This window comes from Taeniopygia guttata, chromosome 1A (assembly GCF_048771995.1).
Source record: "Taeniopygia guttata chromosome 1A, bTaeGut7.mat, whole genome shotgun sequence".
NCBI lineage: Eukaryota > Metazoa > Chordata > Aves > Passeriformes > Estrildidae > Taeniopygia > Taeniopygia guttata.
Window position 1 is genome coordinate 71,829,490 of NC_133025.1, and position 13,234 is coordinate 71,842,723.

The following is a 13,234-nucleotide window of genomic DNA, read 5'->3' on the forward strand; positions in this document are numbered from 1 at the left end:
GGTCCTTAACATGGGCACAATTTGGACTTATTGGTCAAACTTGCAAAGCCTTACATGCTGCAGTCAGCTTGTGTGATTGTGATTACAGCAACCCATCAGGACTAAGTGTCTCTTTCTTATCAAAGGTGTTGGTGTGGCAACAGAACTTGGGTCTCTCCTTACTTTATGCTAATATTTTAGCTGTCTCCTTTTTCTGAGCAATAGTTAGACATGGTGCATCCATAGCAAATAAAGTTATTCACAGTAGATTAAGATTAAATGTTCTCCTGTGTGTTGTTTCTCTTTCCTTTGCAGAGCCTCACTGTTGTGACAAGTCCAGTTCCCAATCAGAACCTGGATATGCAGCCCTATGACCTGAGCATTGACATCTACAGCCGCTACATCTACTGGACCTGTGAGGCCACCAACGTCATCAACGTGACTCGCCTGGATGGGAGACCCATGGGAGTGGTGCTCAAGGGGGATCAGGATAGGCCCAGAGCCATTGTGGTGAATCCAGAGAAAGGGTATGTAGGAAAATTCATGCCCTGGGTTTTGAGAATCAAGTTGTTTTCTTGCTGCAGCTAGTTTTCTGTTTGTCAGAATGAAAAACAACTTTGACATTTGTTATGATATCTTGGATTTGTAGCAAAAATGTGGAATGATCAAATGAACCTTTTTTTCCTCTAATCATCCTGTTCCAGATACATGTATTTCACCAACCTCCAGGAGAGATCTCCTAAAATTGAGAGAGCAGCATTGGATGGCACTGAGCGAGAAGTCCTTTTTTTCAGTGGTTTGAGCAAGCCCATTGCCTTAGCTGTTGATGGCCAGCTGGGCAAGTTGTTCTGGGCTGACTCAGATCTGCGCAGAATTGAAAGCAGTGACCTTTCAGGTAGAGTAGCACCTTAATTCAGTGATTCATTTGTGTGGTGTGGGTGGGGGAAATGCAAAGAAAGGTGTCATCTTTACCTTCCTACTATAACCAGTCTGTACTGTGATTCTAATCACTCCCTGAATTCCCAGCTAGGGAATGTGCATGATTCATGCAGCATGTCTTTACAGTTTCATGACTGTGATTTGCATTATTAATTGCTACATATGCTATTTACTTTGGTTTCTCACTGCAAAACCTTTGTGTAGTTTCACAAAGTTACTTGACGAATAAATAGCAGCAGTTTTGGAGAGGGGAGGAAAAGGGTTGTTTTTAAAGGCATTGATTTTGGTGCAGTAACCTGTCAATCAGAGGAAAGTTCCCTGTTAGTGGAAAAATATGTCCTGCAGAGTTGAAGCAGCAGGTGTCCAGGTTACTTTTGTACCTATCATTTGGGGTGAAAAGATGTGAGAAGGATAGAGAAGATGTAATATCTCTCTGTCCTCAAACCTTCCTTTTCCAGCTGTGGAATTCTCTTTGCTTGCTCCCCAAGATTGGTTACACTGCTTGCCTGACCTCCTCTATGAATTCATTCAGCCTATTTCACAATGACCTAACAACATTGTACAGAAAAAGACAAATAGAGATTGGTGTTCTGTTGGTTTGGAAAGCTGCATTGTTTCGGGAAAGAGAGAGTCCAGCAAGCAACCTGAAGTGGAGCAAGAGAAGAGGGGAAAATTATATGGTCCAGATTGGGTAAGAAAGACAAATGTCTTTCATTTACTAGCCTAATCCAGAAAACTGCTGGATCAGCTCAGCTGCCTCATGTAGCACCAGTACTAATTGGTGATACAGATTGGGCTGGAAGTTGTTGCTGGAAATGAGAGTTGAAAACATAAAAGGAGTTATGACAGCTTGCAGTAATGTTTGTGGTAATGTCTTCCACTTATGACATAGTACCTTCATTCAAAGTAGCAGCATGTAACCCTGTTGATACCACTTTGATTTTCAGCCTTTTGTTAAGTTCCTAGAATAAGCTTTTGGTTTGAAAAACAAATAAGCTTTTTGTTTGTTTTTCCTAGATGATTTGAATTAAAGCTCAGTGGTGTGTCACTGGAAGATTTAGGGTCACTACTGAACTATGATATCATGATTGTTTAGGGTTTTAAAATGCAAGACAACCTGAGTTAGTGAATTATTAAAGAACAAGAACAAAAAAAAGTGCTGTGGTGTTGCTCGGTACGTTCCAAGCTGTCCTAGATCAGGGTTTGCATGAGTAGAGTAACAGGCAGGATATTAATATTCATTAAACATGCTTTATTTCTCTTTGTCGGTTATCTGCCTGAAATTAGGACACCAGACAAGGACATGGGTCCAAATTCTAATTCAGTCTAGGTTTAATGATTCTGCTTTTTTTTTTTTTTTTTTCCTTAAAGATGTGGCTGTTGGATCACCAATATTATGAAGTAAAAGTTTTTACTTTACAAACCATATTTCAAAGAGCATGAAGAAAAGAAATGTTTCAAAGCCTACCTTGATTTTGGCATTTGCAACACCAATAGATTGCTATAATCACCACGATAAATTGCTAACTGCTAAGATGCATTCCTGTGCTTAGGAATGCTGATTAATAAGCTCTTTTGACCAGCAGAGTAATTTTTCTGCATGTTAGCTTCTTAAAAACATTCAGTCTCTTGCTCTGTCAATTCTGTAGATTCCAATACCCATAAAGACAAGGACAGCTAGAATGCCTTTTATGTGATGTAGTCCTTCTTTTCCTCCCTGTCCTTCAGGCATGAAGTTAGGACTTGGTTATTCTGCCCAAATGGGAGATTCTATTGAAGTTAACCAGATTCTTCACATTATTAAGGGGTTGCTTATGAAAAGATGACTGGAATTAGCTCCCTACCATGGAAACTATTTGGAAATTAGTTCTTCTATTCCAGAATAATTAGTGTGATTTAGAAACGTCTAATGATTCTGGAATTAAGTAATTTGGAAATAGAATGAACTATGGGTGTGTATTTATTTGGTTGGTTTTAAATCTTTTTGTAAATGGTATTGCTGGAAAGGAGATGGTGATGCCAGGAGACAAAGCTCCTCTTAATCATGTCTCCCTTTCATCATTCCCAATAAAGGAGACTAGCACCCTGATGAGTCAGCTTCGGGTTTCATTGTTGGTTGATGGAAGGGATTTAATGTCTCAGTTTAGTTAGAAATAGTCAGTTACACTTGATCACAAATATTAAAAAGAAAGATTAAGACATTAACGGAGTGAGAATATTAAGCTCCAGAGCTTTAGGAACATACTGCAAAATGCCATGCTGATTGAGTGGGCATGGCAGAGGAGGGCATGTACAGACTCCATTTGGGTAGGTCAAAGTTTTAGCTTTTGTATTCCTTCCTGTCTTCCTTGCATTCTGCCCTATTCTCAACTTAACTTTATTTCTCAAGATGCAGGTTTCTGTTTCTGACGTTTTCCTGACAGAATTAGTCATGTTATAGGAGTTCAATAGATGGTTGCAGTTACTTAGGTTGACTTACATCACTCAGTCTATTAATTTCTACATCAGTCTGGGTATAACCTCCTTCAGAACTCATCAACATCTTTTCTTAATCAGATCATTGCTGGTGTTGCTCCGAAGTGGTAGTGAGAGCCCAGCCTAGCTGATTTGAATTCCCATGTTTTCCTTCAGTTTTTAACACTCAGTAAATGTTTGGAAGGTTACCTAACTTCTGAGCTCTCTGCATATTTAGTGAAAATGAGATAAATATATTTTTTCATAGCTGAATTTGTTTCTAAGTCATTGTAATTGACATAATGTTGATTAAATTCTCAACAAGCAAAAAACCCCTTCATACTACTAAACAAAGCAGAGAGGGATAGAATTTATTTGAAGTATTAAATAATGAAGTACATATGTCTTCTGGTCCTATAAGGTTATCTTGTGTGGCTAAGGTAATTTTTTCCCCCCTGGTAATCAGTTATTCCAGTATATTTGTACAGAACAAAAATAGAAAAACTTATGGTAAATGATTCTATGAATGAACAATGTAAAGCTATTTTTTGCTGTAGCAAAAGTGAAAAATAAGCACAGCAGTGAGCTCAGATATCATAAATACCAGGATTTATAGATAATTTTTTAAGCTTTAGCTTGTGTGATCCTGTTTCAGCTTCTCAAAATTGAAGCAGATTCCATGTGTTTTGCAAGTAATTTTGTGCTCAGAATTTGATCAACTCACTGAATATTTGACTGTTAATGACCATATCATTGTGTTAAATAAAGAAAACATGGATTAAGCCTCCCTCCTGAGCCCTCAGGTTTTGACTAATATTTTTGTTCTGTGTGAGTTACAAAGTCTTCACTGTCTTCAGACAGACTTTAGTGATACCTTTAAAACAACTGTTGACTGTGTTCTGTTCATGTGGAGAGTAAACCATGAAATGTGACAGTCACTCTTGACTGTATTTAATGGCAGAAAATCTGGCATAGAAATCAACAACCACTCTTCAGAGGTGTAAGGCCTGCTCCTGGTGATTGCTAAGGAACTCAGGAAAGTAAGTATTTGCTAAAAAGAAATTTAGCAAATAATAGCTTAGTGAAGGTAACGTAGCTGAAACAAAAGAACATGAGGAAGTCAGAAGTGTTAATCTCTTCATTCATGTGAGAAGTCCTAATTACCCTGCTTTCATTTGGAATTTATCTTGTATGGGTTAGCTGAAGCCAATAATCCATCTTCTTATTCCCTGTTGTATGGCAAGACAAAGCAATTAATCTCTTGAAGAAGGAAAGAATGAAAAGAGGTACTGATTTCCATCACATTGATAAGAGACTTGAAAGGCTCATGAAAGATGAGCCCCTCTACTCCAGGTGCTTCTTAACTACACAGATGTTTTTTGAGCACAAAAACTCTCTCCTTGGCAAAAGCAGAAAAAAAAAATTTATCATCTCTCTGCAAAATGCATTAGTCTTGCATCAGAGGATCCAGTATTGCCTGGGTTTTTGTAGTAAACTTACCCAGTAGCATAAAAGTAGTGAAAAATAATGGTGTGAGTAGTGTAGGAGATGTTTCTGATAGTTTTGCCTAGTTGAACCAAAACACTCTTTCCCTTCTGCAGGTGCTAACCGGATTGTTTTGGAAGACTCCAATATCTTGCAGCCTGTGGGACTAACTGTCTTTGAGAACTGGCTGTACTGGATTGACAGGCAGCAGCAGATGATTGAAAAGATTGATATGACCGGTCGAGAAGGACGTACAAAGGTCCAGGCTCGTATTGCACAACTCAGTGACATCCATGCTGTGAAGGAGCTCAACCTGCAGGAATACAGTGAGTGCAATCCTTCTTGAGGTGCAAAAAGGGTCTGTGAGACTCGAGCCAAGAGACATGAGCCTGTTGTGCCTTGTTGCTGATCAACATCAGTGCAGATGGAAGGGGTGAGAAGTTGGTATCTGTGCTGTTAGGTTGTTTCCTTCAGGCACTTGGCAACGGACTGGAAATCTATCACAACCCCAGCATCATGTTTTGTTGCTGATGACAACTTGATTGGTACTCCCATCCAGGCACCTGGCATTTGAGTGTCTCTAGACACAGATGAAACGTCCTGTTATCCCTAATAGAGGGCTTTCTGGATCATGCTAGTGCGTTGCTATTGGGTGTTCACTGTTTAGGCAAGCACAGCTCTCAGGGCCTGTCACTAGCTGTCAATGTTTCAGAGGACTGGCTGTCTTGAAGGCAGAGGAACAATTTTTGGTGGTGGTGTTTCGTACTGAAAGTGAATTGACAGAAGAGCAACATTGCATTGCACAAAGGAAGTGTGCATTAAATAGCAATTTGATCATAGGTGCAGTTTTAAAAATTTTCTGCTTACCAGGCCCTTCCACACACACATGCTTGAAGTGGTGGGAGATGAATGGTTAAAGCAGTGGAGTTGCTGTCATCTTGGAGGAAATAGGCCTGGTTAATAGGCTGTGTTGCATGCCTTGGAGAAATATGTAGAAAAATGTCAGGGGATGTTTAAAACATCAGTGCAAACTACTACTAGTTTTGTGTGCTATTAATCTCAGTAAGTCTGTCAGGAGTTCCAAGAGAAGTATGTTGTCTTTATTAAACATTAAAATGAAGATAGATATTTATCTAGAGCATGTTAATTTGAGTTTCAGAGATAGAGTGGAAGCTTCAGAATTTATAAATTAGAAAAGTTTATTTTTTAAATGGTCTTTGGTAGAGAAAACGAAGTATGGAATCCAAGATAACTCTTTGTATTACTAATGTGCTATTTGCTACGGAGAACTAATGTTATCTCACACAAGAAGCAAAATGCTTTGAGTACTGTTTTAGTATAAATTCTTAGAGTAGTTTCAGATCATGGAGAGTTACCAATGTATGCTGTAATTATAGATGTGTGTAAAAAGAGAAATACACACAAGAAAATACAATATTAACAGAGATTTTTAATTAATCCTCTCTCCAGGGGGTAGAGGGTAATGAAGAAATTACTGAAAGGTCATAAAATAGTTAGGGATTTCTTATCAGTCCCTGTCCTGTGTTTAAAATCCTAGGACAACATCCATGCTCTCAAGATAATGGCGGCTGCTCGCATATTTGCATTGTGAAGGGGGATGGCTCTACTCGCTGCTCTTGCCCCGTGCACCTGGTGCTGCTGCAGGATGAGCTGTCCTGCGGAGGTGAGTCCTTCCCAAGCTCTGTGTCACTGAGCTCTTAGCTTCAGCCTTGAGGAGGGTCTCCATCTTCAGGGATGGCTTCTGAGCCAAAGGAATGTGACAGTGCACTGGATGCTGTTACATACCTGTACAGACTCACCTCTTTCCCTCCACCCTCCAGCTAAATGTGCAAGTACTGAGAAGGAGTAAGGGAAGAGGGAAAAAATCCCTAACTGTTGAGTAAGGATTTCTGTTCACCCTTTCTACTTAAGACTCATATTTAAGACTCAAGGTGAATTATTTCAAATTGATTCTTGAATTATATGATTTTTATTACTTTTTAGTGTCACTTGCCGTGTTCTGCCTTTCCAGGCAATGGTCGATTCTCACATTCTGGCACATTGCATAGTCTGTGCTGTTTTGTACTCCTCTGTTGTCCTCCTCAAGCTCACCCTGTGCATGTCTTTCTGAACTCCAAACCCAGAAGGGCAAATTGCCTCCTTCCATGGTGATATGGCCATTGTAGCCCATGCCCTGGTATCTCCAGGGGTGGGGCTGGAATGGGGGAGAGGACAGGCACTTTGGTGCCACTGGACTGAATGGATTTATTATGCAATCATCTTGCCATTGAGGCGACGTGTGGTCTCACAATGGAACAAGAGCTAACATAATCTAGATATTTTCTCAGAGCAAGTTTAATACCAGGCCAAAAAGCCCCAGGAGGAAAGTGGGATTAAAAAAAAGGGAAAATATCCACACTTACTGCCTGAGATTAACAGTTAATGTAGTAAATGTTAAATGACAACTAACAGATGTGTTGAGGTAGTGGAACTTGACTAGATCGAGCAGTTTGTTTTAAAATAATTTTGACTGAATAGAGCTGTGAAGAGCGCATAACTAGACACTGAGTCACAGTGCATCCATCTGCAGCAAATTACATCCTTTTAATATCTTCTATATAATGGCTGTCAAACGTGAAAAAGAGGATAAGCCATTGGCTCTGTATACAGTGGTGTGGCAGGAAAAGGTGAGTTGAAGAGAGTGATGACTTTGACTTGAAGTGTTACTAAGAGAAAGGTATGACAGTCTGAAGTGGGAAGGGAAGAAAATAATTGTGTTTTGAGTGTGCATGTTTCTTTGTTCCTCTTGTTCTTCATCTGTCAAGCCCCCATTGATGTGAGCCTGCATCAGTCACACTGGCCTCAAGGTCTGCAAAAGTGGCTGTGAACGCAGTGGCTGTGGAAGTGACCTTATGATGTGGCATGTTTTTCATCAGCTGCTTTGATATAGGAAAGCAGCTGAGCTCATGTCCCTTACCTGTCCTGATCTGCTTTTTGTTCACCTAGATTTTTAACTTCTGTTTGTTTGCTTGATTTTCAAAGAACCACCAACATGCTCCCCTCAGCAGTTCACCTGTTTCACAGGTGAGATTGACTGCATCCCGGTGGCCTGGCGCTGCGATGGGTTCACTGAGTGTGAAGACCACAGTGATGAGAAGAACTGCCCAGTGTGCTCTGACAGCCAGTTCCAGTGTGAGAGTGGGCAGTGCATAGACAGTGCCCTGCGCTGCAACGGGGAAGCGAATTGTCAGGACAACTCAGATGAGAAGAACTGCGAAGGTACGGAGCATACTGCCAAGTGGGATGGAAATGTACCTGTCACAGGGACACTGGGATGAGTACCAGCATTATTGCTGAGTAGGATTTGAAAAGATACAAATTTCTGCTAGTTTTTAAGCTGGTCTGTTAAATATAAGTTATTTCATAACACCATACTTTTGTTTCTCTTCCTGTGAAGTGGAAATAAAGAGTGATCTCCATCAGAGTGGCTTAAATGCTGTTTGTGAAAAGAACTATCAAAAATGGCATGATTATAAGCTCTAAAAACCTAGTCTCTGGGGGTGAACTACAAAGTGGAGCAAATCCTTGTCATAGCTTTTCGTGTGCCTTGTACCATGTAAAGGTTTTGGGATTGTATATTTTACAATACCTGAACAAAATTAGCTTTTCTGAGTAAGCGGGAGTGAGAGACAGAGGAGATTTCTGGAGACCTCTTCTTCCTGTAGAGCACAGCAAAAGAGACTATTTAAGCCATCTTTACAGAGGGAAGTGCTGTTGCCAGCACAATGAGAATTACATTCATTTTGGAAAGGACAAGTTTTGCTGGTGAAATCCGAACTGCCTCACCAGTACAAAACATGAAATCTGAGCAAAGTCATCCTTTCCCTATTGCAGATGTAGTGAAGAGTTGTAGGGACAGCTTGTAAGCTCGAAAGGATACTTCTTTATATTCTTTCAGTGCGTTTTCCTTTTTTGTGGAGACTGTTGAAATGTCTTTAAATCAAGGCTATATTTCTTTCCAAAAGATGTGCTCTAGCTCAAACAAAAACACAGAGCTGAAATTCCCGTGTGCTGAAAGGTGATTATTACCTAGCTGAGATGCTGACATCTGAAAATGTGTTGTGCAAATTAACTTCCCAGTTGTCATTCACCAACTGGAGATGTCAGACTATGGACTGTTTATCACCTTCAAAGTGGTCCTGTTGCTGAAAATATTCAAGTTCATTACAAATCAGAAAAGCCTTTAGTTTAACTTCTTAATTCAGCTGAAGACAAAAAAGGATTTCTGGATTTATGAGAAACAGGGGACAAGAATATGTGGGAACAGTAGCAGCCAACGCCTTGCTTGCAGCACCTTTTATTTTTTCAGTGTGCTGGCAAAGCTTCAGTTTTCTATTTTGTCCTCTGTTCCAGTTTAAAAACATAATATCAAGTCAACATATTATCTCATGATTGAGGACTCTGGTTTACAGGAAGAGCAAAAGAACATAAAGAAGGACATTTATCTTTCTTAAAAAAATTTATTATCAGGGTTTGGCAGATTTATTTTTCGTAACTTAATTCTTCTCTCTTATAGTAAATGCTTGGGTTTGGAGATTCTTATAGTAGTATTGCAATAACCATGTCCTGGGATAAGTGCTTGTCTTCTTAACGGCCTCTGAGTTATTTTAAATGAGGATCACTTTATCTTGTAGTGTTCTTACTATAAGCAGGCAGTAAAGCCCAGGTACCAGTGTGCACTGGTGTGCACTCAACAGAACACTGAGTCACTTGTTCTGCATGGTTCATGTGAGGGACTTTGTGGGCCACTGGCTACTTCCAGAAATGAAGCTTGCAGCACTCCAAGCTCTTCCAAGATACTCCTGATTGTATGCTTTGGTGTCTTTATTTCTTAATGATTTTCCAGAAAAGTTTCTGATGCTGACTGTTGGTGTGGGGGTTCTTTGCAGTGCTGTGTTTAACGGATCAGTTCCGCTGTGCCAGTGGGCAGTGCATTGGGAAAAGCAAGAAGTGTGATCACAACCTGGACTGCAGTGACAGCTCTGATGAGCAAGGATGTTGTAAGTGTACTGCCTGAGACTGGAGACTTGGCTGCAGTATCCAAAAATTGCTTCTCATCTTTCCTACGAGTTTGATTTTAATCTGCCAAGCAGACTGAATTAGTTGCTTTCAGTATTAATGCTTTTCTTCATAACTGCTGTCATGCAATTAATGCATAATGTGGTAGAACAGAAATAACAAAAATAATTAGTATACTGAACAAGTAGTTGCTAAGGCAGAGAATGCCTGTTACTTTTCTTCTTACTTTTTTTAAATTTTAAAAGAAGTAAAAGGTTTGTTTTACTATAATGTTTATATGCTGAGTTGGTGCAATGTTAAAAAATCTATTGGCATGAAGCATTCATATATAACTTCTCTGCTTCATGGTTTTCTCATCCAGAGAATTAATAGCAGGTGCTTTCAGAATCAGAGGAGCACTCTGTTTATAGAGTAAACCTTCTAAAATTTCTTTTTTTTATCTTGAAAGGATGTAATTCTGAGCTTGATTTCTGATTTGTAACGTGATATCCCCGACCTTGAAATCTCCAGGGTTCTACAAAAAAGCCACTGCCTTCAAAATTCCAACTTGAAAGTTCACTTTTGCTGTTGGTGCTTTAAAAGAAATTATAAATAGGGACATCTTGTCTTGTGTTAGAGATCCATATATCACAGCTAGCGCATTAATAATTTGAAAATACAAAGCCAGAGTTGGACCTTTGATCTTAAGAAGGAGTATTAAGAAATGTTCTGTCATGCTACCAAGTCACTAGTGACATTATCACAGGCTTGTATAGTTCCCTTTGTTAGAGGTTGTATGTTCTCCAAATTTTTTAACAGAGGATGGGAAATTGGCCTACCCAGAATAAGATGGCAGTTGTCACCATCCCTCTTTTAGTATGATCAGAAATCTGTTTACTTATCTCTGTAGACTCTGACAAGCTGGTTCAAGTGTGGGTTTGGTGTTCAGAGAGCAGGAAATGTGTTGAGGTAAAAGCTTTCAGTAATGTCTAAGATGTAGAACACTGACTGGAACAGAAAAATACTTTAAAGTCTGCCTTTCTTGTCAAATTCATAACCACAGGCAGGGGGTTGTCATTTACTCCTAGAAGTGTCATTGCTTAGGAATTGGTCTTGTAGAGAAAACCACTCATTTTGACTGTTGAATAATTGTTTTGGGCACAGATTCCTCATAAGGTGGCACTTCTCAGGCTGATGCTCAGATGTATCTGTAACCATAAGGGTGGGTCAGATGTGGAATAGTTTAGGTCATTTAATAAACAGCAGCAAACCCCAAATTCATCACTGCTGAACAGTCAAGATGGTGCACCATAAGTGATTGTTATGCTGCTGAGAAAAGGGAGGGCCAGTCTGTTACCCTGATAGCTGAGGTGTGACAAGAAAAGCACAAGAGGAGTCCCCTGCACAGTGTCATCTGGAGACCTGGCTGCAGGTCTTGTCCATCAAGTTCAAAGGAAAGCTCTGCTTGTCAGACTGAAGCCAAGAGCAGGGCCATCATTCCCCCTGCACATGCATGTACTTACTGCTCATTTCCTGTTATTTGTGATCTGAAAAACCTCATGGCATGTTTGGAGGTCATTCTGGAGGCTGCAGGTAGCCCTTATGGACACTCAGAGTCTTTGAACAGACCTGTCCTAGGGCCTGTTTGTTCCTCCCATATATTAAGTTGTAAAGTTAATGAAAGTTGTTGTCCGCCTACAGAAAAAGAGGAAAATGGAAAGATGCAAGAAAAATTGATGTTGGTCTAAACTTACATGGTCTGATTTTCCTTTTCCCTTTTAGACACAACGGAGGAACCTGCACCACAGCCCAACAACACCATAGGCTCCATCATTGGTGTAATCCTTACAGTCTTTGTGGTGGGAGCAATGTACTTCATCTGTCAGAGGGTGCTGTGCCCACGCATGAAGGGCGATGGGGAAACCATGACCAATGATTACGTGGTGCACGGACCAGCCTCGGTACCTCTGGGCTACGTGCCTCACCCAAGCTCTCTGTCAGGGTCTCTCCCTGGTAAGTAAAGGGGATGATCCTTGTCCTTGGCACCCTACAGCTGTACTTGAGGATACTGTGCATCTGTGTACAGGAAATGTCTGCTCCAGATGCAGTTCTTGGAAGCTGTGGGACACCAGGACTGCCAAGGCTTGTTGCCATCCTTCTTTACAATAATGAACTGCTATTTTGCCCGTGCTGTTCACAAGCATTTAGGTACTTAGCAGAACCTAAGCTTAAATAAATGCACACACTGTGCATTTTCTTCTTTTGTTACTAAGGAATCCCCTTTTTGGGCTATTGCAGCACAGCAAATTTTCACAACAGTACAGGGTAAAGTTACACAGAGTTATATTAATGGGACTTTAAACATTATGTAATCATTCTTGGTAGGTTTACAGTCTAAGTTTGTATGCTTGTGAGACTTCTTGCCGAGTCTGTAATGATCAGCAATAACTTTGGTCTCAACTTATTTCATTTAATGATGAACTTTCCTGTACCAGTCCAAGCACATGATGCTACTGCTGTTTAAAAAGTAAAACTTAACCACAACATTGCACTTCATCTATATGCAGTGCTTCTGTATATATTGATTAAATATGTACTGTAATTTGTGGCTTTTAGATCCAGCAGGCTCCTCTCAGAGCATAATTTGGTTTTAATAACAAGATAATTAATTTTGGGTTTGCAAGTTGTGCTTATACTGCTGTTGTCCTTCAGATTATTTTTTAAGCTTACTTTTTTCTGTAAATTGAGCAAGAACTGAATACTGACATACAGCTCTGTTCTTCAGGTATGTCTCGAGGTAAATCTGTCATCAGCTCCCTCAGCATTATGGGAGGGAGCAGTGGCCCACCCTATGACAGAGCCCATGTTACAGGAGCCTCCTCCAGCAGTTCTTCAAGTACCAAAGGCACTTACTTTCCTCCAGTAAGTCATTCTGCTATTCATAAACCTTTAATAACTTTTAGGGAAGTGACAGTGTCTTTCTAAAGGTTCATCAATTGACAGATTAATATTTTGATTTAGAATTCTAGTATAATAAACTTGTTCGGATATGGAGTAAATGATTTTGAAAGGGAAGAGGATTGTGTTTTTCCAAAATGGTCTAGAAATTTTCACTTAATCAAAAAAAGTTGTGAGAGAGCTCAGTGCCAGGAAGAAAGAGATTGAATGTCAGGGGAAATGAAAAAAATCCCTGTAGATGTTGAGCAGCTCCGACAGAGAGATCGCCTTTCATTATATTCTGCCATGTGCCTCTGAAAGTAAAACTAAGATTGATTCTGTACAGACCTGTCAAGGACTTAAAATGAAGCTTTGTGTCATG

The 13,234-nt window shown here is 40.0% G+C and overlaps 1 protein-coding gene across 5 annotated transcripts in view; it reads left to right on the top strand.

Moving 5' to 3' along the window:
• The window catches only part of LRP6 (LDL receptor related protein 6), a 244,183-nt gene that overhangs the window by 90,469 nt on the left and 140,480 nt on the right, over positions 1 to 13,234 (top strand). For 4 of the 5 annotated variants that reach the window (XM_072923934.1, XM_072923935.1, XM_072923933.1 and 1 more), the window contains 8 exons: positions 295 to 506; positions 684 to 874; positions 4,974 to 5,183; positions 6,416 to 6,541; positions 7,900 to 8,136; positions 9,807 to 9,917; positions 11,698 to 11,928; positions 12,701 to 12,837. In XM_072923934.1, coding sequence (XP_072780035.1) covers positions 295 to 506; positions 684 to 874; positions 4,974 to 5,183; positions 6,416 to 6,541; positions 7,900 to 8,136; positions 9,807 to 9,917; positions 11,698 to 11,928; positions 12,701 to 12,837 — 1,455 coding nt within the window. The remainder of the gene's footprint in view (positions 1 to 294; positions 507 to 683; positions 875 to 4,973; positions 5,184 to 6,415; positions 6,542 to 7,899; positions 8,137 to 9,806; positions 9,918 to 11,697; positions 11,929 to 12,700; positions 12,838 to 13,234) is intronic. The other variant, XM_072923932.1, reaches the window with a different exon arrangement.